Here is a 25,042-nt window from a genome sequence, read left to right as displayed (position 1 = left end):
TTCAACGCCGCTAGGTTGTACCTCAGTCTGTTCAGAATCACAGCAATGCCCTAGTCTAGATCTGGGAGGAAATACCCCAGAACACAATCCTTCGTCTCACTAGGAGCATGCCCTGACATTATCATGAATGCATACAAGACGTGAGTTTGTAATAACAACATTTCAGCAAAATGGATTAGCCCACTGCATAATTTTTTCACTTTTATTTTCAGGGTATCTTTGAATTCAGCCCTCTGTAGGTTGATAATTTTCATTTCCATCAAACAATGTGGCATACTTTCATTCCTAAAAAAATTACCCAGTCCATATTAGTATAGATATCCAGCATGATATTTTTCTCTATTGAAATCTGATGTGTTTTCAAAGAGTTTCTTAATTTTTTTTTGCTTTTGCTTATTGTTAGAAATGGTTGCCCAAATGTATTGTCATTGTTGAACCTAAATACATTTTTTATACGCTGCAACCCTTCATTTAGACTTTCTGCTATATACTGAGCCTGAAGGGCAGGGCTCTTGCTGGAGTTCATCTTATTAGCAAGTGCTGTTAACCTTTCCTTCTACTATTTAAAACATTTACACACACACACACACACACACACACACACACACACACACACACACACACACACACACACACACACACACACACACATTAGAAACGCAGCTGGCTCACCTCAATTCTTCGAACAGCATCTTCAATAGCAGCATAAGTAGATGCCATCTCCTTATCCACCATGTCACCCAGCTCTTCCTGTCTGATATCCAAGCTCTTGGGCCTCAATTCCTGGAAAACAAAATGTTTCATGTAACTAAGCAGCTTTAAAAGTAAGACAATACTGGGATTTAAATCTTGTAAGGTGCCAAAATGTGCTTATTATTGCAAATGATGAAGATAATTTACATGGGTACAGAAAAGATGGAAAGGCCGCATACAGTGTCCTTTAGTGGAATCCCTCTAGGGATATATAGAGAAGTCAGAGGCTAAATACTAAAAACCTGGCATGACTGTGCAAGATATTTGGAGAGATCAGCAGATTTGAATCTAGCTGGTGGCTGTGATACATCAGGCTTTCTGTAGATGACAGACTACAAGGAGCCAGCAATTGCAGTGTTTTAGAATCCTTTTTTCTGCATCACAATCAGGTGTTCTTAGAACATATTACTCACAAAAGTAAGTGGGGCGTATTGGTGCATTTCATCAATGCATAGATGAAAACCTGAACTACTGAGCAAGTAGACTGTATTCCAGTAATATTCATTTTTAGTATAGAAATAAGCTCTGCATTCAGTACGTATAAATAAATTAAATAAATAAATATTACAGATCAAACTAACAACATTGAAATGGCAGCACTTCTGTCACAAATCGGTGCACATGAAAAACTATTATGCTAATTATCTTAAAAAAAAAAAAGACAAGAAAAGTATACCTCTCCCAGTCCAAGTATATTCTGTAATGTCCTTCTAACTTCCCCCAGATCTGCTTCTTTTAAGGACTGTTTGTCTTTCAACTCCTTCAGATATTGTAAACTCTGATTTCCACACTCCCGGCAGCTGTCATTCAGCCCTAAAACAAAGATATGCCTAATATGTATAAAAAAAAGGGGGCAACAGTACAAAAACATACCATAGCAAGGAGAGATGAACTTACGGTCTCCATGGTCTGGTGGAGCCAAGTGTGAGGTAGCGCTGCCGTTTACAATGGTGTCTGCAGTTAAATGTGCAAATTGTGCAAGAGCTCCAACTAAATCTGAGGCATCTGAAGGAGGGAATCACATTGTCATATTAAAAACAAGCATTAGGCATAACCTACAGAAAAATAGCTACAGAGCTATTCTGCATATCTACCATGTTTAATACTCTGCATATAAGATAGGACTTGTACAATACAGCTGAATATATCAAACTATCATACTGTACTGTAGTTGCATTCACTACACATAATATGGCAACACTGTGTTCTGCAGCAGTAAGGCCGACTTCCTGTCTGCTGCTGAAACAAAAAGGAATTTTGACTTGTCTGTAATTTACATATCTTTGCATACAAAACAGGACATAGGCTGAGTATTCATAGACCTTTGGTTATAAGCAAAGCTTTAGAGAGCACACTCCTTTGGCCTACCGTATAACCCTACACCACTCAGAGTCCCCAGTTTTCTAGCAAGCAATGCAGAGTAACCAAGGAAAAGAAGAGTGGGTGATCTGTATCCTGTAGCATACTCCAAGATATTAAATCTACTTGCAAGTCAAAATTTCTCTAATCTTAATTGTTCAGTACAGAGCACAGGCTGAGTATTCATAGACCCCAGTAGGTCCCCAAGCAACGAATGAGAAGAGTGGGCAAACACTAGACAGATGAAAAAAATGTCAACTGAAGCGCAAAAATGGAATCTACGTGAAATAATTTGAGTGAAAACAGCTGCAACACTTAAAATATGTTCAGTAACCAAAGATAATATATAAAATAAGTGATAGTGCGGCGCTATAATCAATTACTCGCACTATAATAAAGTGCAATGTGCTACTAGTACAAAATACACTACAGTGCAAACTACAAGACCATCAAGGAAAAAGAATCACTAAGTAATCCAACTCAGCCAAAAAAACCTAACACCAACAATAATAGATCTAAAGTGTCTAGTGTTAAATATACATCAGAATAAAGTGCACAAGTGCTACTGTGTCCAATTAAATTAGCGAACCCCACTTATTCAAAAGAGTGACCCCTAGGGGGGAGACACCACACCCCTTGGGGAAAAAAATAAATAAAAATTAAATAATTGAAAATAGTAACACGTGCAAATCCCGCTATAAATTGATAAAGAACAATACATATAAATATACGCAATACTAAAAATGAGAAAGTGTGAATGTGCAACTAATGCGCTAACAATCATGCAGGGATAATTGAGCACACAGTTATGCAAACACCAGAAGAACCCTGGTGATCCTAAATCAGGTCATTAAACCAGGTCCTATTCCTTATGGATCAGCTGAGCAGATATTTCAAGAAAACAAACATACAGCCAACTTCTGAATGGTTTAAAGTCACAATTATTTCAGAAAACCATGCTGCCAACTTCTGAGCGAGTTAGAGTATCAGTGTATTACATTAAACTGAGCAGGTAATCTTCAGATATTGAATAGTCAATATTGCCCAGAAAGAAGATTGTCAAGCGATGTTAGGATAATACAGTCAGATACCGCCGCTGAACCATCTAGGAGGCTCTTGCATCTGTCACAGGCTCCGCCTACGCGTTACGTCACGTGACTTTTTCAACCCTTGTCTGATCGTATTATCCTAACAGCGCTCGATATTCCCTGTTTACATGAGTGGATTAGATTGATGTTCTCTAGCCACCTGCCTACTGCAGCATTGCGCAATGATTTCTTTCATTTTCTCTTCCCTGGAAGCTTCCATCTACCCATGAGTGCAGTATCAGCAGATTGTGTCTGAATCTTCTTTCTGGGCAATATTGACTATTCAATTTCTGAAGATTACCTGCTCAGTTTAATGTAATACACTGATACTCTAACTCGCTCAGAAGTTGGCAGCATGATTTTCTGAAATAATTGTGACTTTAAACCATTCAGGAGTTGGCTGTATGTTTGTTTTTGAAATATCTGCTCAGCTGATCCATAAGGTATAAGATCTGGTTTAACGACCCGATTTAGGATCACCAGGGTTCTTCTGGTGTTTGCATAACTTTGTGCTCAATTATCCTTGCACGATTGTTAGAGCATTAGTTGCACAATTTGCACTAATTTTTAGCATTGCATATATTTATATGTATTGTTCTTTATCAACTTATAGCGGGATTTGCACGGGTTACCATTTTCAATTATTTAATGAATTCTCCCCCCCCCCCCCCAAGGGGTGCGGCGCCTCCCCCCTAGAGGTCACTCTTTTGAATAAGCAGGGTTCACTAATTTAATTGGACACAGTAGCACTTGTGCACTTTATTCTGATGTATGTTTTGTACTAGACACTTTAGATCTATTATTGTTGGCGTTTATTGTTTTTTTTTTTTGGCACAGTAATTTGTACTACCATAAGGTTATTTAAGGTCGAGTTGGATTACTTAGTGATTCTTTTTCCTTGACAGTCTTGCAGTTTGCACTGTAGTGTATTTTGCACTAGTAGCACATTGCACTTTATTATAGTGTGGGCAATTTATTATAGCATAGCACTATCACTTATTTTATACTAGACAAACAGAACTGTGTAAACAGGCCCAACAACAAGGGTCAAGAGATCCAAAATCAGAGTGCTGCTGTAAGAACCTTGTGGCTGAAAGCTGCATCGGCAGAAGACAGGACATCCACCTAGTAAAACTTTAAAAAGGTTTGAACAAAGGACAAGGAGGCAGACTCACAAACCTGTGTCACAGAGGCTTAGTACTGGAATGCCCAGGAAACACCCAGCAATCTAGTGGAGAAGGCACGTAAACGTGCAGGACAAGTGATTTTCCTTTAGTGTGCAAGCTGCTTTAGCAAAGTCAAAGTACATATGTGTAGGGCATCTTTATAGGCAGCTTTAGCTGTCCAGGCTTTGATCCACAAGGTTCTGCACACATGTGAATGCAGATTAGAGCCATCTGGAAAATTGCTTCATTACCCCTTTGAAAACATCCACAAAACAGCAAGCAAAAAGGTAATTACTGTAACTGCTCAGTTAAGGCACAGTTCTTGAATAAATGATTATGTTTGTTATTCATTGCCCTAGTCCCGTTAGCTACAAACTGATAGAAATTGCAGCAACAGCTGGTTGCAGAACTGGGCGTGCAGGTGTAAACACAGCAGAATCAATTACTTGGACAGACCATATAGCAAAAAACTTTTTCCATATATCAGAACTCTTTCCATTGGAAGAGCTTGGCAATTATTTTCAGAGGAGTGAAAATCCTTTCTGAATTGATCCAATCATCATAAATTGTTCTAGGTCTTTTTAAATTTTGCACTTTTTGTGTACCCAAAGGGGCATAGTGAGATAGAGGAGAATAAAGCGCAACAAGGCTGAGGCTTTTGCGCACAGCAGAAGTGAACATATCCACATTATTATACAGGATTTATATAGCACCAACAGTTTGCGCATCGCTTTACAACATGAGGGCAGACAGTACAGTTACAATACAATTAGAAACAGGAGGAATCAGAGGGCCCTGCTCGTTAGAACTTGCAGTCTAAAAGGGAGGGTCAAGTGATACAAAAGGTAATAACTGTTGTGGGGGGAGGGGGAAGGTGAGCGGATGGAAAAAATAAAAGTACAGTTGTTAGGTGAAGGCAGGATAGGCTTCTCTGAAGAGAAAACCTTAGAATGAAGGCTCCTTGAGGGCAGGGACTGATGTGAATATACAATGTTTATGTGCAGTGCTGCGTAAACTGATAGCGCTATATAAAATTACCTGTAATAAATAAAAACATTTTTTAGGGATCGCCTATAAGTGGCCAGAGTAGGAGATAGATAGCGAGATTGGGGTAGAGAATTTCATGGGGTAGAGAATTTCATAGGGTGGGAGAGGTTTGGGAGAAGTCCTGGCGGCGTGCATGGGAGGAGATGACGAGGGAACGAGAGAGAAGGGGGTCTTGGGAGGAAGAAGGAGAACGATTTGGTTGGTATTTTGAGATTAGGTTTGTGAAGTAGCTGGGGGCAGAGTTGTGGATGGATTTGTAAATTGTTGTTAGTATTTTGAATTAAATTTGTTGGGCAAGTGTCAGCCAATTGAGGGATATGCAAGCATTTTGTGTGAAGCTGGAACTGCAGGTGTATAGGATTCTGGTGGTGAAAAATCTTCTACAGCCTCCTCCAACACTGCCTCTGGGTCACTTCATTTCTTTGTATGTCCACCTCGCTTATTTAGGGTCTAGCCTTCGTCCATCACTGTGAGCATAGCCCCAAAGGGGTCTTCAGGGTCTAGACCTTTATAGCAACCTGATGCGAATTACACATTGAGCTTAGTGCCACTGTGAGCGCCCTTACAGGATCCAGTGCCGGAAGCAATCTTACATGTGGTCCCTGCGGTGTAAGGTTTGGGTATTGTTCCCAGGATTTTACAGGAAGTTGCACGGATCTGGATGTACTACTTCTATAGTATTAGAAGACAGTGAAAAGTTGAGGAATTCAAAGATAAAAGAAACTAGTTAAGCCAAGAGTGATTTCTCGGGTGTAATTCCACCTTGTTAACATTTTATAGTTCATTTCCGTTGTCTTGGAGGATATAGATGAAATGTGGGAGAGGTGTAGGATCTTGGAACATTGATTGGCTATTAGATGGCCTTGTAAGTCCCTTTCCCATCTATCTAGGAACGAACATTGAGGTGTAGAGGTTAACATTAATAAGGCTTGGTAGAAGTTGGATATAGTTTTGATGGGGGGCAGGGCCTGGTAAATATCTCCTCCACTGGGTTCGAATTCTCTTTAGAACGCAAGGGTCTGGGAAGGGAATTAACAAACTTCCCTAATTGATGGTATTTCGACTCCTGAATGAGAGCGATTCTTTCAGGGTGATATCCGAGATAGGTAGTAGTCCCGAGGTATTTACTATCTGAAAGAGCATGAGGGGGTGAGCCTGAGGTTGTTATTAAAACTTGAGTCCAGATTTCCCGGTGGAAAGTAGTCGGGCCCTGTTAGCTGCATAAGTGGAGAGTTGTGGAGCCACTTATGAGTTCGGCATAAGGAGTCCCATGCAGCAAGGGAGGATTTGGTAAGAGGAGAGGCAGTCAATGGTAACTTTCTTTAACTGTTGGGTATCCATATCAGCGGGTACATTTCTTTTCCACATAAGTCTATTTCCAGCTGCACCCATAACTTTGACTCCCGGTGGTTTTTCCAGTCCAATAGGCGATTTAGAATTGTAGCAAGATAGTACTTTTTAAAATCTGGAAGTGCCAGACCACCGCTCGTTTAGGTTTTATTAACCATGTATAGGCTATTCGTGGTTTTATACGATTCCATATAAACCTGCCTATTATAGATTGAATACATTTAAAGAATCCCAAGAGGGACTCTATATGGGATCATCTGAAATACAAAGAGCAGCCTGGCAATATGTTCATTTTTACTATCGCAATTTTCCCTAGCCAAGAATGTGCTAGTTGATACAATTTTTGTAGGTCTGACCTAATTGCATTCAGGACAGTTATGTAATTTTTGCGAAACAGAGAGGCGAGGTTGGGCGTGAGATATATCCCAAGGTACTTTAGGGCTGACGGTTGCCATTGAAAGGGGAATGTAGATTGTAAGCTCACTCCTTGCCTATGTGGGACTGATATGTACAGTATCTCGGACTTCGAGAAATTAATTTTAAAATTAGGTATTGTGCCGAATTTGTGGAAAGCTGCCATGAGATTGGGAAGGGAAATTACTGGTTGCTGTACGTAGAAGAGGATGTCATCTGTGTATATGCAGCGTATTTATGTTCCATTGGTCCTATCTTAACTCCCTGAATACTAGGGTCGTTGCGTATTATATTTAAAAAGGGTTCAAGTGATATTGCAAAAAGGATAGGGGACAGCCCTGCCGAGTTCCGTTATATAAGAAAAAGGTGTCGCTCAGTGTTCCATTGAGTCTCAGTTGTGCTGAGGGGGTTTGGTACAGTGCCACTATTTTTGTTAAATTTGGGCCTATCCCAATATGTGAAAGTGCGGCTAATAGATACTCCCAGTCCACCCTATCAAATGCTTTTGTAGACGGGAGGAGGGTGGGCTGGGAGTACCTCCGCACATATGATATCAGAGAGAGGGTTCTGAGTGAATTATCACAAGCCTCACTCCCCGGTATGAAACCCGTCTGTTCGCTGGAAATCCACTGGAGTATAAGAGGAAGGAAACAAAGATGAACGATACAAAGATATAAACTTAGGTGCATACAAACCAAGAAGGGTTTAGGAGAAAATGGGGTGGATAAAATAGAAATTATGATGGGGATCATTTGTTTTTGTTTACATCTCTTTAAAATAGGTTTGTTAAAATTTTTATAATAAAAGTAGAAGGTATTTTAAAACAAGAAACGTGTAAATGAGTTATTAGTCTATTGGTTAGTGCCATTATAATAGGGATATGGTGAGGTCTCTACCATCTAGTTGATTTCATATAGAGAGACATCTAGAGGTCAACTATAAGAATGACAGAGGGATACCCTATTGCTAAGATTTTGAGTCATCAAGATTTGCAAATAAACAGAGTGTGTGTGTGTGCGCGCGCACACACACACATACAAATATATTTTTGTTTTGTTTTTTTCTCCTCGAAAGTTTCTCTTAATTAATAACGTTACTATTTTTAGTGAGAGTTTTTTTTTCTAACTTCAGAATGTAAGTAAAAAATGCTGCGAATGGTGGTCCGTTCAATAGGCCTCGAGTGGGACTGAGGCTGCGCATGAATTTGAGCTTCCTATTGGCTCTTTACGATCGATTGGCACACTATAAACAACGTTGACCCTGTGACCAGGTACGCTTCCTGAAGACGTGAAAATGAAACGCACGTTGAGGCGGTACCTGGTCCTCGTCGTATACGCAATTTTCCGGTCCTCTTGGTTATTGGTCGTATTCGGTGGAACGCACACTGCGCACAACAAGGAACCACGAATACACTACGAAATGATCTGATTAGCGAGCAGCCCCAGTGCCAGGTCGGGCACCGAGTAATGTAAGCAGCCTTTTGGCTTTATGTTTTTAATTTCTGTTTTAAATAAATAGTATTACGCTATGGATATTGTTTGCTCTTTCTTTATGCCCCGTCTGAGCCTATGAGGAGGAAGGTGATCTCTATAGAGTTTGTGTCATATTCCATGTGAGCAGGCACTCACCTGCACAAACTCAGCTGACTAGGTTTTTAATTAAAGTAGTCATTTCTGACCAATCGCTGGCTCCACTCCCCAAGTTGATTTCTGAATTCAACGTCCCGCAGAGTTATTTTTTTAGGTATCTACAACTCTCCCATGCCTTCGGGTGCCAGTTCTCCAGCTCTCCCCCCCAGGTTGTCCAATCCGCATTGGAGGGCCTCCTCAAGTCCAGTTGTGACACTAAGCCCACCTCAACACTTTACTCCCATTTGATAATGACCTCCCTCCCTACTTTGGGGAAACTTAGAGATAAGTGGATGCGAGACATTCCCACCTTTGATAACGATGATTGGGATGACATGTGGGACTTCCCCTTCAGATCCCTGGTCTCCCTGAGAGATCGGCTGATACAGTTTAAGATGGCCCACCGAGCATATTTCACCCCCTACAGACTGCACAAAATGAACCCCGCCTCCCCGCCGGGATGTTGGCGTTGTGGGACAATACCGGGGGACTTCATTCATATTTTTTGGACCTGCCCAGCCATTGTTGACTATTGGAAGGAGATACTAGGGGTCATTACACAGGTCACCTCCATATCGCTCCCACTCTCTATAGAAACTTGCATACTGGGCCTGCTAGATCAGCTAATTCCCACTGTGGCGCGGCGCACCCTAGCTGGGCTACTTCTCTTCTATGCCCGCAAGGCCATTGCGCTCAGCTGGCGTAAGCCCACTCCTCCCCCTCTCTCCCTGTGGAAAAAATTGGTGAACGACAGCCTGCCTCTCTACAAGGACTGCTATGTTAATAGAGGTTGCCCGCAAAAATATGACAAGGTCTGGTCCAGCTGGCTGGCGGATGCCTCCACGGCCTCAGACCCATAGCCTACTTAACGCATTTTCGTTTGTAAATGAATAGGAATATGCACTAGTGGAAATGTTGTATGTCTGAGTAGCATGGTTTAGTCCTGAGTCATCCTACTGCACATGGAGTCGGCTCTTTGTGGCCGGTGAGATGCCTTGAATTCTCCGACATGTTTTTTTATGTAATGCACTGTCTTATATTGCAACTCTTTACACGTCACGCCTGTAACACTAATCGTGACCAATGTATGTGTTTTTTGTTTTTGTTTTTGTCTGTCTTGTTTTGCTTTTGGTTACTTGTTCACTGTCTGAAATTCCAATAAACAGATTTGAAAAAAAAAAAAAAAAAGTAGTCATTATAATCTGGTAAGGATATTATTGTATCATCACGATTGGGTGTCTTCGTGTTGAAACCTGTGGTGAAGGGATATCTAACTAATCATATCACAAATGATATCTGTGGGGTTTAATCATTGCATGGACTTTGGATATAGGTCTTTTTTTTCCAGTATCTAATTGAGACTATTTAATGAATTCATTTTTGCAATTGTTTTTTGTTTATTATTGCATGCTTAGTGGGTTGCAACACCACTTTAATCACGTACGGGTGATATTGTAGTACTTTTCACTTAATATTCATTTAATGTAAAGTTATGAGGTTTCCCCTCTTTTTTTAATAGCGCCCCTATTATCACTAAACCACAGTTAATCAAGTTTCTTACTTTAGATTCTTTTTAGGGAGCAGCTATAAAATTATCACTATATGTAATAGTCGTTTAATTAGAGTAATCACAAGTAGTATCACAAGTAATTCAGCAAGTGGTGCAGAGTTTTTTGTAGCTGCTATCAGCTGCATATACACATGCAAGAGGAAGAAGCCTATTGGCAATCGCCTTTGCGTAAATTTTACATCTATGTTTAATAGAGAAATTGGGCGGTAACTGCCGCATAGGCTCGGATCCTTCCGGGGTTTAGGCAGAACGGTAATGTGAGAATGTAATATCTCCAGGCGGAATCCCCTCTCCCCTCCCCCCCCCCTCGGAGGCCCAGTTGGCATATGCTGTTAAATGTGGGAGGAGTATATCTGCGAAGGTGCGGTAGTACACCACTGTCAGGCCATCTGGGCCTGGTGCCTTACCATTTGCCATGCTTTTAAGTGCACTTTTGAGCTCCGCAACAGTGAGGTCCCCTTCCAAAGAGTCTAATGCTGATTTTGACAGTTTTGGAAGGTTGGCTCTTGACAAATACTCCTGGATTGCTACTCGTCTGGCCTCACCGTCCTCTATAGTGGGTCTTACTCGGTATAACTGTTGGTAGAATTACCTAAATTCCTTGGCAATTTCTGTGGTCTTATAGAGTAAATTATCCAATGCTGATTTAATTTTGGCTATAAAAGAGGCTGACTTTTTTGAGCAATGGAACGTGAAAGTATACGACTGGGTTTGTTCCCCCATTCATAAAACCGTTGGGAGACCTTAAGCCTTTGTGAGGTATATTCAAAGAAAAAAGCTTTCAGCTCTTCTTTTCTTGGTGAGGGAGTGCCCTATCGAGGGAGAGCTTGCCAACTTGTGATCCTTCTCTAATGTTCCTATTTCGGCAATAAGTTGGGCCTGTAGCTGGGTCCTCTCCCTCTTCTTCCTGGTGCCCAATTCTATGAGTTTGCCTCTAATATGGGCTTTATGGGCCTCCCATAACACATCTGGTGTAATTTCTGCGGAGATGTTATCCCAAAAGTAGAGGGAGAGGTCCCCCCCAATCCACCCTGCCTCCATTTCTTCCACAATGAGCGAGTCATTGAGTTTCCAGTTTGTAGATCCAATGGGTATAGATGGGACTAGGATAAACTATTTGGGGCATGGTCTGATACCATCGAGACTTCTATACGGGATTGTGTCATAAGCTCTAGATATTGGTGTTCTAAGAACAGGTAGTCCAAACTTGAATGGGTGTTATGTAAGGGGGAGTAGTATGTAAAATCCTTTTCCAGTGGGTGCGTCACCCTCCAGGCATCCATAAGTTGAGCTTCATGGAGTTGCTTAAGTATGTAGGCTAACCTTCTGTGGGGGATGTATGATTTGCCATGGGATGTGTTCAAGGGGTACGTTTAAGTCTCCCCCCAGGATTACACATCCCTGGGCAAAGCTTTTCAGTTTGGTTAAGACTGTGGAAATTAATTCCGCCTGTCCTTGATTGGGGGCATATATATTAGCGAGTGTACAGGGCACATTCCCCAGGCTGCCTCTTATGAACAAGAATCTCCCATATAGGTCAGCAAGAGAATCCTCCACAGTAAATTAAGTACGGCTTTTGAACCCCACAGCCACTCCCTTTGCCTTTGAGATGTCTGACAGGCTATAGATCCATGTGGGATAAAGATATGTATACAACCTGACTTTAGAGGGGTGAGTGAGGTGGGTTTCCTGCAGGAAGATAGGACCCTGTCTAGCTTCAGCGGGTGGTCTGCCGGGTTCCCCAGCAATTTATTAAAAAAGATTTTATACATGGCCAGCCTGTGAGCAATGGAGAGGGATCGCGTTGTAGTCTGCAGTTCTCTAATGGCCTCCGCATGCCTGTCTAGGCGCTGCTCCGTTTCCTCCACCCACACTAATACTTGGGAGAGGTCAGCGCGTACCACCGCAAGTTCCTTTTTAATTACCTTCTCTAGCCCTGCAAGCATCGAGGCTAGGCCAGTTTTAGTGGGCAATCCACTCACCAGGTTCGCAACTCTCGTCTGCCTGCTAGGGCTCGCTTCGCCGTCCGAGCCGCCGGAGGAAACTGGAGAGCGATATCTGTTCTCTGGCCTGTTCGGGGGGCAGAGCCCTTTCCCAATCCACGCGGCGTGCAGCCTAGGCCATCCAGCTCCGACATGTCGTCCGTCTCCGCGGCTAGATATCATTTGATAGAGCTTGCCTGCGCGGTCTTTTTCTGCTGTGGCTTGCCCGATCTCCTTCCCATGTTGGCCATGAGGATTTTAGGGCGATAGGCTGCGTTTGCTTGGGCAATTAGGATGTCGGCGCTGAAGCCTCTTCGAGATGCGTCCTCACAGTCTCATGTCCAGGCCACACCCCCAAACAACCAGAACATTTTTAAACAAGTCATTCTTCAAACGCTTGTCTCAGGTGTGTAAGAAAGCAAAACAAAGGGGCTACAAAAACAGAAGGTGGGAAATACTGTCCTTCAAAGGATTTGAAGAAAAAGATTTTACAGTAAGTAAAATAAATTGTATTTTCTCGATTGGGGAACAAATTAATTTAGAAACAGTAAGGAATTCCAGAAGCAGTCCAACTGACGGAGTAGAAAACAGCCCCTAACAGAACCAAGGTATTGTGGACCGTCTGGAGCACAAACGTATCTCAAGAACCAATGCTCAAATCTGAGCTAGATCAAAAAAAAAAACCCAGGGCGTTAAGGGAACAACCACAAACAAAGGAAGAGCTCAGAGTATCAACCTGCCACTCCAGATAAGGACAGAGAAACCACTAACTCAAGGAACTGTGGTGGAGATTTTGAAATCCATATTGTTTTATCTGAAGGAGATTCAAGGGAACCCTTGTGAGGACTTTCTAGTTCGATTACCGTGTGTGTGTGTGTGTGTGTGTGTGTGTGTGTGTGTGCGTGCGTGTGCGTGCGTGCGTGTGCGTGTGTGTGTGCGTGTGTGTGTGCGTGTGTGTGTGCGCGTGTGTGTGTATGTATATGTTTTTTGCAGCTTAGGTTTTAAAAATACTCGTTTTCCTGGTTCTCAAAAGCTGTTGAATGTTTTAGGCCGGTGATAATTAAGTTATTCTTTCATTGTCATATCAGACTTGGTGTCACCACTTGGTTGGGGGTCTTTTGACATGCTAATGTCGGAACTGGCAGGGTTGGGGATGAAAGGAAGTTGCTTAACATATATGGCCAGAAAGGCACCGGAAGTTTTTAGACCTGGGCATGGTAGGCAAAAAGGCTTGAGGTGCAGCCAATCAGAATAGGAGGCAACTTTGAACCAATGAGGTGACCCCGAGTTCTGATTGGTAGGAGTGGGTTATTCTAACATAAAACCAAAAACCCTAGAGATGCTAGCTCACTTAAGTCTCATGGACTGGACATGCAAGATTCCTTTGTAATGTATTCTCTTATCTCTCTTTACTTTTCCCTAGATTCAAGTAACAGCCTGTGTATGTGCATTGTAACCATATACCCTTTTTGCATTACCCATCTTTGTAAACACTGCATTTATAACATCTCTATACTATATTTCATAATCTCTGATTATTCAAGTTTATTGAACAACTCAGTTATAACAACACATTACAGTAGGTTTAGACATTAAACTCTTCATAGGTGAAGGACAGTAATACATCATACATTAAGGAAGTTTCCTGACAATGGTGGTATGGACTCCAACACAACTCACTCCACACATGTATGTAGATTTTCCGCCCACCTATCCCATATTCTGTGATATTTGACTGGACACCCACGATGTCTATATACTAGTTTAACCAAGGGTAGCTTACGATTAATGTCTATTACCCATTTCCGCATGGTAGGCATGGTTGGACGCATCCAGTATTTAGCCACTAGCTTTCGTGCAGTAAACAGCGCAGAGTGTAAAAATGTAGCCAAATATTTATCAACAGAGGTATCAGGAAATATGCTGAGTAGGCAACTCTTAGGGTCAAGTTGAAGGGATGAACCCATATGGTCGTGTAGAAACTTGACAATCTGCCCCCAATACTCCTGGATCATTGGGCATTGCCAGAGAAGATGGTAGAAAGTACCAGTCGTACAAGAGCATCTGGGACACTTCGGGTCATAGTCAGGATGATACTTAGCTATCCGGACAGGGGTGAGATATGACTTATGCAGCACATAGTACTGCGTTAGTCGGTCAGGTAAGTTAACCACTTGCCGACCGCCTAACGCCGATGTACGTCGGCAGAATGGCACGGGCAGGCATAAGCACGTACATGTACGTGATTTGCCTCCCGCGGGTCGGGGGCCCGATCGGGCCCCCGCCCGGTGCCTGCGGCGGTCGGTTTTCGTTCGGGAGCGATCCCGGACGAGGGGACGGCCATTCATTCATGGCCACCCCCTCGCGATCGCTCCCGACGAATAGAAATCCCCGGTGACATCACTTCCTCTCCTGTAATGTAAACACAGGAGAGGAAGTGATGTATTCTCTCCTCCGTGTCGGTATTTTTCGTTCCGACACGGAGGAGAGCGGATCAGTGAGTTGCACCAACACATCCCACACACAGTAGAACATGCCAGGCACACTCACACCCCCCCTTTACCCCCCGATCACCCCCCCAATTACCCCTGCCCCCCAGTCACAGTGACACCAATGTCATTTTTTTTTTTTTTTTTTTTTTTTTTGCATTGGTGTCATTTGTGACTGTAATAACTGTTAGGGCAGTTAGAGTTAGCCCCCTTTAGTTCTAATGTACCCCCCTAACCCCCCCAATAAAGGTTTAACCCCGTGATCACCCCCCGTCGCCAGTGTCACTAAGGCTGGGTTCACATTGCAGCGGTTTATGAGAACGAATGTGATTCGCACCGCACTGCAGTGCAAATCACATCCGATCTCTGTGCGATTCGAGTTCAGCCATTCGCCGCACCCGCCGCACCCGCCACACCCGCCGCACCCGCCGCAAATTCGCACGGGACCCTTTTTTTGGCCCGCAGCAGAATCGGATCGCATGGGTGTTCACACCATGCGATCCGAGTTTGCAGATCGCACTGCGATATGCGAACTGATCTGGGGGTGTCAGTAACATTTCACTGACACTCCCAGCAGTTCGCATAGGGCAGTGTGAACTGCCGCCGGGAGGCATGCGATGCGGGAACCCGCCGCGGATTCGCGGCGTTTCCGCATCGCTCCAGTGTGAACCCAGCCTAATAAGCGATCATTTTTCTGATCGCCGTATTAGTGTCCCAGGTGACGCTAGTTAGGCAGGTAGGTATTTAGGTTCGCCGCAGCTTTTTATAGCGCCAGGGACCCCCATATACTACCGCATAAAGCCCCCTGATTGCCCCCTAGTTAACCCTTTCACCAGTGATCACCATATAACTGTTACAGGTGACGCTGGTTGGTTAGTTATTTTTTTATAGTTTCAGGGCACCCGCCATTTATTACCTAATAAAGGTTTAACCCCCTGATCACCCGGCGGGTGTCATTTGTGACTAATAACTGTTAGGGCAGTTAGGGTTAGCCCCCTTTAGTTCTAAGGTACCCCCCTAACCCCCCCAATAAAGGTTTAACCCCGTGATCACCCCCCGTCGCCAGTGTCACTAAGGCTGGGTTCAGATTGCAGCGGTTTGAGAACGGATGTGATTCGCACTGCAGTGCAAATCACATCTGATCTCTGTGCGATTCGAGTTCAGCCATTCGCCGCACCCGCCACACCCGCCGCACCCGCCGCAAATTCGCACGGGACCCTTTTTTTGGCCCGCAGCAGAATCGGATCGCATGGGTGTTCACACCATGCGATCCGAGTTTGCAGATCGCACTGCGATATGCGAACTGATCTGGGGGTGTCAGTAACATTTCACTGACACTCCCAGCAGTTCGCATAGGGCAGTGTGAACTGCCGCCGGGAGGCATGCGATGCGGGAACCCGCCGCGCATTCGTGGCGTTCCCGCATCGCTCCAGTGTGAACCCAGCCTAATAAGCGATCGTTTTTCTGATCGCTGTATTAGTGTCACAGGTGACGCTAGTTAGGCAAGTAGGTATTTAGGTTCGCCGCAGCTTTTTATAGCGCCAGGGACCCCCATATACTACCGCATAAAGCCCCCTGATTGCCCCCTAGTTAACCCTTTCACCAGTGATCACCATATAACTGTTACAGGTGACGCTGGTTGGTTAGTTATTTTTTTATAGTTTCAGGGCACCCGCCATTTATTACCTAGTCTCACTAGTGTACCCCTAAATTTAGGGGTGTCTACTTTCCAAAATGGGGTCATTTGGGGGGGGTTTGTGCCATCTTGGCATTTTATGGCCTTCAAAACTGTAACGCCCTTAGAAAGCCTGAAGGCGGTGCTTGGTTTTCGGGGCCCCGTACGCGGCTAGGCTCCCAAAAAGTCCCACATATGTGGTATCCCCGTACTCAGGAGAAGCAGCAGAATTTATTTTGGGGTGTCATTTCACATATGCCCATGGCATGCGTGAGCAATATATCATTTAGTGACAACTTTGTGAAAAAAAAAAAAAAAAAAAAAAAGTTTGTAATTTTCCCGCAACTTGTGGCAAAATATAAAATATTCCATGGACTCAACATGCCTCTCAGCAAATAGCTTGGGGTGTCTACTTTCTAAAATGGGGTCATTTGTGGGGGTTTTGTGCCATCTTGGCATTTTATGGCCTTCAAAACTGTAATAGGTAGTGAGGAGTGAAGTCCAATATTTACGCCCTTAGAAAGCCTGAAGGCGGTGCTTGGTTTTCGGGGCCCCGTACGCGGCTAGGCTCCCAAAAAGTCCCACATATGTGGTATCCCCGTACTCAGGAGAAGCAGCAGAATTTATTTTGGGGTGTCATTTCACATATGCCCATGGCATGTGTGAGCAATATATCATTTAGTGACAACTTTGTGAAAAAAAAAAAAAAAAAAAAAAGTTTGTAATTTTCCCGCAACTTGTGGCAAAATATAAAATATTCCATGAACTCAACATGCCTCTCAGCAAATAGCTTGGGGTGTCTACTTTCTAAAATGGGGTCATTTGTGGGGGTTTTGTGCCATCTTGGCATTTTATGGCCTTCAAAACTGTAATAGGTAGTGAGAAGTGAACTCAAAAATTTACGCCCTTAGAAAGCCTGAAGGCGGTGCTTGGTTTTCGGGGCCCCGTACGCGGCTAGGCTCCCAAAAAGTCCCACATATGTGGTATCCCCGTACTCAGGAGAAGCAGCAGAATTTATTTTGGGGTGTCATTTCACATACGCCCATAGCATGTGTGAGCAATATATCATTTAGTGACAACTTTGTGTAAAAAAAAAAAAAAAATTTTTTTTTTGTCATTATTCAATCGCTTGAGGCAAAAAAATAAAATATTCAATGGGCTCAACATGCCTCTTATCAATTTCCTTAGGGGGTCTACTTTCCAAAATGGGGTCATTTGGGGGGGTTTTGTACTGCCCTGCCATTTTAGCACCTCAAGAAATGAGATAGGCAGTCGTAAACTAAAAGCTGCGTAAATTCCAGAAAACGTACCTTAGTTTGTAGATGTGACAACTTTTGCGCAAACCAATAAATATACAATTATTGACTTTTTTTTTACCAAAGACATGTGGCTGAATACATTTTGGCCTAAATGTATGACTAAAATTGAGTTTATTGGATTTTTCTAATAACAAAAAGTAGAAAATATCATTTTTTTTCAAAATTTGCGGTCTTTTTACGTTTATATCGCAAAAAATAAAAATCGCAGAGGCAATCAAATACCATCAAAAGAAAGCTCTATTTGTGGGAAGAAAAGGACGCAAATTTTGTTTGGGTACAACATTGCATGACCGCGCAATTACCAGTTAAAGCAGCGCAGTGCCAAAGTGTAAAAAGACCTCTGGTCATTTACCAGCAAAATGGTCCGGTCTGAAAGTGGTTAAGTGAAGCCAGTTTAATGTTCTCGAGGGCATCCTCCCATTCCTCCCCATCAAAGGGACCTATATCCTCTTCCCATCTCAACCTAGCCCGTTCATTGATTTGCGCCACCAAGCGGGCCCGGAGTAAGCTGTATAAAGTCTAAATCAATTTAGTCGGTTCGTCCCCCATAAGTACATCTGTCAAGGCCAACGACTGCACATTCAGGAAGTCCTGAGCAAATTGCGCACGGAGTGTGTTTCGCAATTGCAAGTAGCGAAAGTGCATATGAGGGGGTACGTTAAATTCCACTTGTAAGGAGGGAAAATCCCTTACGCCCATAGGAGTCACCACCTGGTGCAGATAAAGTATCCCCCTAGAAGCCCACAAGTTTACATCGGGTAAGCCATACAACTCACGAAGTAGGGGGTTGCGCCATAACAGTGTATGTGAGTGGTGATAGTCAGCCCCCAATAATCTAAGGGCCAGCTTCCAAATACTCCGGTGGTGTGGCAGGATCCGGAACCGGGCATCCCTTACCCCACCACCACGAAAAATCATCTGAAGTGGAGTATGAACAGGGGATTCAGCCCTCCCACCCACCAAGGCCTGGTATCTGTGACTATCCGCTCTATGGAGGTGATAAAAATGTGAAACCTGGGTTGCTATGTAGTATGTGTGGAAATCAGGGAGAGCCAATCCCCCCATAGAGGTCGGGTTTTTAAGTGTGTTCCATGCCAACTTATGTCTAGATGGGCCCCAGATAAAGGTGTTCAAAACACCGTCTAGCGTTTTAAAGAACGCCACAGAGACCATGACAGGGGAATGCCAAAGTACATAAAGGAGCCTAGGCAGGAGGATCATTTTAGTAATATTGACCCTTCCCATAACCCCAATGGGGAGACGGGACCATGCCTTAGTCTTCTCCCTCACATACAGAAGCAGTGGTTCAAGATTGTAATGAATATACTCCCTGGGCTCCCTCGTAACCTGCACTCCCAGATACTGGATGGAAGATACCCTGGAGAGCGGGAGAGAAGCCGCACTCCGGTTCGGGGGGAACAAGTCAATGGGCAAAACCTGCGACTTGGTCCAATTAATACGCAGACCGGAATGACCACCAAACTCCTCTATGACCCTCAGGGCAGCTCCCAACGACTGACCCGAGTCCTCTAAATACAGTAAAGTATCATCTGCATACATACTTACCGACTCCACCAGAGAGCCACGTCGGAGGCCTACTACATCCGGGTGCGCCCGAAGTGCAGCAGCCAACGGTTTAGCTGCCAAAGCATACAGCATAGGAGAGAGCGGACAACCCTGACGTGTGCCACGGCCCAGCTGAAAGGGGTCCGACACCCATCCATTAACCGCTACTCTAGCCATTGGGCGATAGTATAGGACAGTAATCCATTTAATAAAATTGGGGCCAAACCCAAATTTACCCAAGCATTCCCAAAGATAATTCCACTCAATGGAATCAAACGCCTTAGCGGCATCCAGTGACACCACCACCCTCGACCCCACTCTGTCATGCTCAGCCTGGATATTCATATATAAACAACGGATATTAATGGCCGTGTTCTTCCCGGGCATAAATCCTATTTGATCAGGGTGAATAAGTGATAGGATGATGCCACTCAAACGGGTGGCAACTACTTTAGCCAAAATATTTATATCTGCCTGGAGCAGCGAGATGGGGCGGTAGGAATCCGGGGAGTGGGGATCCTTTCCTGGCTTGGGTAGCACTATAATAACAGCCTGCCTTAGAGTATCCGGTAGGGACTCAGATTCAAATATGTGTGTATATAATCTCAACAGTTCTGGCACTAGTATCTCAGAGTAGTGGGCATAGAAGTCCAGGGGAATACCATCTAGTCCAGGGGCCTTAGCTGGGAATACCATCTAGTCCAGGGGCCTTAGCTGGGAATACCATCTAGTCCAGGGGCCTTAGCTGCTGCAAGGGATGCCACCGCTAGCCTAATCTCATCTGCCGATATCGGGGCCTCAAGAGTCTCAACCTGAGCCTCGGACAGGTGGGGAAGAGAGACATCCCGGAGGTATGCCCCCATCTCAGTTCTCGGCCTACGTACCTGCGACTCAGAGGGCAGCATAGTAAGCACGAAACATATTGGCCACTGTTGGCGGATCAGTCACCTCCTCACCCACACTGTCAGTCAACGAAACTACCACCGGGGGCTTGGAGTCCCGATGCGCCAAGTAGGCCAACAACTTTCCCGCCCTCTCCCCCTGCTCAAACACCCGTTGTTTAACAAAAAACAGCTTTTGTTTAGCCTGTGCAGTGTGGAGGTGATCTACTATCCTTGTGTGGTGTCTTAGTATCTGGACCTTAGCAGGTGTGGGGTCAGTGGTGAAGTCAGTGGTCACCGAGTCCAGCTCCCTCAGGGCGTTAGACAGCAAAGTCTTGGAGGTGCGTTTCGACCGGTTGATCCGGTGTGTTAAAGTGGATCATACATGCAGTTTAAAAGCCTCCCAGGTACAATCAGCCAAAGCCGTTCCCTGATTAGTATTAAAAAAAACTGCCATTCACCCCCTAGATCTTCACTGTCACTCAAGGCGGTTAACCAGAAGGGGTGAAGCCGCCATGGTTTCGGGTCAAGGAAAAAGTTGCCCAGCAAGGGGCGTGGTCTGACAGTGATCTAGCATAATAGCCCGTGTCTACTAGCCTGGGTAACAACTGAGTGGACACAGCAATATAATCATTGCGTGACATGGTGGAATGAGTTGCAGAGAAACAGGAGTAAACACGTTTAGTCGGATATTTAAATCGCCATAGATCAGTAAGAGAGAATTCCTGAAACGTGCGGCCTAGGCCAGTGTCCCCCTGTGGAGGACCCCCTCGATTAGAGCTCATTCTATCCACCCCTGGATTCAAAACCATATTAAAATCTCCCAGCCAAATTGCTGGGACATTGGGATGTTGAGCCATAAAAAAATAGTCCCTCTGTAATTAGTCTGTGATCGTAGGGCGGGGGTACATAATAGGCGAGAACAATGTATTGTTCGCCGTGCAACAAGCAGTGTATAAATATATATCTGCCCTGCGGGTCTGTCTGTAAAGAAACCAAGGAAAACTGTACCGTCTTAGATATAAATACAGACACCCCGCGAGAATAGGACGTATGGGTGACGTGGTAGGCCCAGCCAATCCATTGGTCGACGCAAAGCTATTTGCAATCTCCCAGTTACATGTGTCTCCACCAGAACTGTCATATCCGCTCTATAAGTTTTAAGACACCCAAACACTGCCGCCCTCTTAATTTTATCCCGAACCCCCCTGACATTCCACGTCAGTAATCTAAGGGTACCCATTGCATGGTCTCAACCAATATCACAAGGAGAAAAATAGTACCCACACCACCGGTCAAGACTGTATCCATCCCCATAATTATCAGAGTAGACATAAAAAAGAGACATTTGTCTGTTCCTTAACCAAATAAAGCTTGTGCCATAAACTAAGCATAGAACATAACAACCTGTAACATAACAATTACAACCCATCCCCACCCTCCCTGCTCTCAGCCACCCCAACTTGGCTGGAGCTCCCTTCCCAGAACAAACCATATAACACTAGGCAATGTCAGTAACAATAAGCCACGGGGGTGGACTTTGCCAGGTATGCACCCAGTGACAAGACCAAGTTCTTTCTCGTCATAACCCGGCTTGTAGGCCAGAGCCGGACCATGCGTCCATTCCCCACCCCGCTCCAATTGGTGTGGTGCCCAGTTAAGCAGCGGGACGTAGCAGTCCAGTAAAGGGCATGTAGCAGGAGAAAGTCAAAGTTCTGCAGTCCCATGCAGCAAGTCCAGATGTCCTGCGACCCAACCATCCACCCAGGGAAAGGGCCCAAAGAATTCCGCCAAGCGGGCCCCCCAAACTGACAGGAAAGGGGAAGGGGTACTGTGTAACGAGACGGGGGTATGCCCGCAGAGCGTGGTCATAGGCAGCATCAAATGTTCAGTCCGCAAGGGTAACGGCCAGGCAGAGTAGAAGGGGGGAACATAAGTATCATCTCAGGGACTGTGGTTAGTGAACCAAACATAGGCAGTCCAACAGCGATCTGCTCGCACACAGGCAAATAGAAAGGGGGGAGCAGATAGAGTACTCACAAATCCTCCAACGATTCTAGTCCCGAAGTGGCCGATTTCGAGCCGCGTCTCTCTGGTCCAACCAGGATACCGCCATCTCAGGATCTTCAAAAAAGTTGGCCCTATCTTCCCCCACAACGCGGAGTCTGGCCGGGTACAGCATGGCGTATTTGAGGTGATGTGCCCTGAGGCGCCTCTTAACTTCCACGAATCGGGAACAACGTTTTTGAACTTCGGCGGAGAAGTCGGGAAACACCGATACATGTCCGTTCTGAAACGAGATCTTCCCTCTGTCTCGGGTAAGGCGAAGGATAGCATCCCTATCTCGGTAGTTTAGCAGCTTAGCATTGCACGTACGGGGGGTGCCCCCTCCGGCGGCAGGCGGGCAGGCATTCTGTGAGCCCGTTCAATGATAAAGGAGGTAGAGAAAGCCTCCCTACCATAGGTCTTAATCAGGAGAGATTCCAGAAATGTCGCCGGGTCAGCCCCCTCAGAGCCCTCCGGTAGGCCGATGAATCGGAGGTTAGATCTGCGGGCCCTATTCTTGAGGTCATCCTGTTTCTGGGCCAGCTGCTGGAGCTGTCTTTGCACATCCTCCTGGGCATGCTGCAGAGGGAATAGGACATCCTCAGCCTGACTGATACGGGTTTCAGTTTCCTTCACTCTGTCACGCAGTTTAGCCATGTCCTGTCGGATAAGTGAGACGTCTACCTTAACCTCCTCAAGCTTAGATGTCAGTGTGGCCTGGCAGGTAGAAATCGCCTCGAGCACCTTCGCCGTGTCCGAGGCAGCAGGTTCTGCAGAGAGGGGACTGTCCGCCATGTTGGCCCTTGTGGTCCCGCTGGAATTTCTCAAGTGAAGCCGCCGCTGCAGACTGTTTCTTCGTCGGAGACATTGTCCCAAGTTACACAGGGGAGTAGCGGGTATAACACCGGTAAAGTCCCAGGTAAAATAGTCAGTGGGCACCCAGGATCACTGCAGGAGATCGTGGTAGGAGCGGAGCTCAGGTCACAAGCGTCCTACTCCAATGCTGTTCAGGCCACGCCCCCCAATCTCTGATTATTCTAATCTTTTCTGTATAAATAAATTTGATTGTTATTCTTTTTACACTGTTATCATTCCTTATTGATTTCATGGGTTATAGATGGAACCGCATGGTTTGATTCATATAGATAAAAGGTTTTTATTATCTTATTTTATGTATAGGTAAGTATATAAGTGAGGTAGGTATACAAATAGCCTGATCAGAACACAGACTCAGCAAGGACTGTGCGAACGTACCAACAATCTACCAAAATAGGTGATAAAACATAACTTTAAAGGAAACTAGAAGAAATAGACTAACAGCTAGGTGTGGTTAGCAGTAGACTAACGAGGTGTGGTTGGAAGAAAAATACTGGGACAAGACACAGGACGACAGATGCTCCAAAGGGGAAATTTGGACCATTAAAAGAAAAAAAAAAAAAAAAAACAGGCCCAGAGGAAAAGGCCAACTAGTGGAAAGGCCCTCAGGACATTTCATAATATAAAACAGAGGTTGCCAGGATAGGCAATACATTGAAAACAAACATCCATGAAACTTGAGAGACGGCCTAACACCACTGTATCCTAACAGATAGCCCAATAACCCTCGATACTGGTGGGGGAAAAAATCTAGGGGTACCCTCTCAAAGTCAGACTAACCGAAAGAGGGCTAAAAGGTGATCAAAAGATACCTGTATAAAGGCAGGCACGAATGATGGCATAAAGCACAGACTGGTGTAGGCAACACCAAAAGATGAGGGTAAGCAGGGACGCAACACCAAAAGATGAGGGTAAGCAGGGACGCAACACCAAAAGATGAGGGTAAGCAGGGACGCAACACCAAAAGATGAGGGTAAGCAGGGACGCAACACCAAAAGATGAGGGTAAGCAGGGACGCAACACCAAAAGATGAGGGTAAGCAGGGACGCAACACCAAAAGATGAGGGTAAGCAGGGACGCAACACCAAAAGATGAGGGTAAGCAGGGACGCAACACCAAAAGATGAGGTTAAGCAGGGACACAACACCAAAAGATGAGGTTAAGCAGGGACGCAACACCAAAAGATGAGGGTAAGCAGGGACACAACACCAAAAGATGAGGGTAAGCAAGGAAACAACCACAAAAGGAGAAGGATAAGGAGGGACCCATCCACCAAAACACCTGCATGTGTCCCTGTGTCTGACAGAGGAAACCTGCCTAACCCTTGATTATTACCACCCAGCAAAGGAGTTTGGAAAAAAAATTCAATAGGCTGCACACCAGCCAAAGCATGGGGAAGTTAAATGACAATTTGACCTGCATCCCCTCAGTCAACCAAGATCCACTGCTACCAACACTAACAACCTGAGAGTCCTGATTTTAGTGAAGTGTCTTAGTAAAGACATGTTGCCTCCACATAGTAGTAATGCAACTAGGCATAATATAAGACAAGGCCTCAAGTACTCACAAATCAAAACAGTTGGAGCTGATGAAGGTCTCAGGTATCTGCAGGTTACTGTAGGTGGGCAATGGACACAGTCCAGAGACTAGAGATCTACTATGTGTTTAACGTGCAGGAGGGTTCTTCCTCTAAGGTTGACTTGTGCAAGAGCGAGCGGAGCATGCAGCAGTAAACTGAACAGATGACATGAGTGCTTTATCCATCAGCCTTGACCTTTACCACAGTAAACTGGTGGGGTGTGATATAAAAAGGAATTTTGACTGAAGTCACCG

The 25,042-nt window shown here is 44.7% G+C and overlaps 1 protein-coding gene across 1 annotated transcript in view; it reads right to left on the bottom strand.

The window, feature by feature from the left end:
• The window catches only part of HIP1R (huntingtin interacting protein 1 related), a 227,164-nt gene that overhangs the window by 25,535 nt on the left and 176,587 nt on the right, over window positions 1-25,042 (bottom strand). The window contains exons 21-23 of the mRNA XM_077461870.1: window positions 1,651-1,758; window positions 1,430-1,566; window positions 673-783 (exon numbers count right to left, since the gene is read on the bottom strand). Of these exons, the coding sequence (XP_077317996.1) occupies window positions 673-783; window positions 1,430-1,566; window positions 1,651-1,758 (356 nt within the window). The remainder of the gene's footprint in view (window positions 1-672; window positions 784-1,429; window positions 1,567-1,650; window positions 1,759-25,042) is intronic.

The sequence above is a fragment of the Lithobates pipiens genome, unplaced genomic scaffold (genome assembly GCF_037356315.1).
Source record: "Lithobates pipiens isolate NorthernLeopardFrog02 unplaced genomic scaffold, aLitPip1_a1.2 Scaffold_3, whole genome shotgun sequence".
Lineage (NCBI taxonomy): Eukaryota > Metazoa > Chordata > Amphibia > Anura > Ranidae > Lithobates > Lithobates pipiens.
Note: the sequence above shows the minus strand (reverse complement) of the source record. Positions and strands in the feature narration are given on the sequence as shown.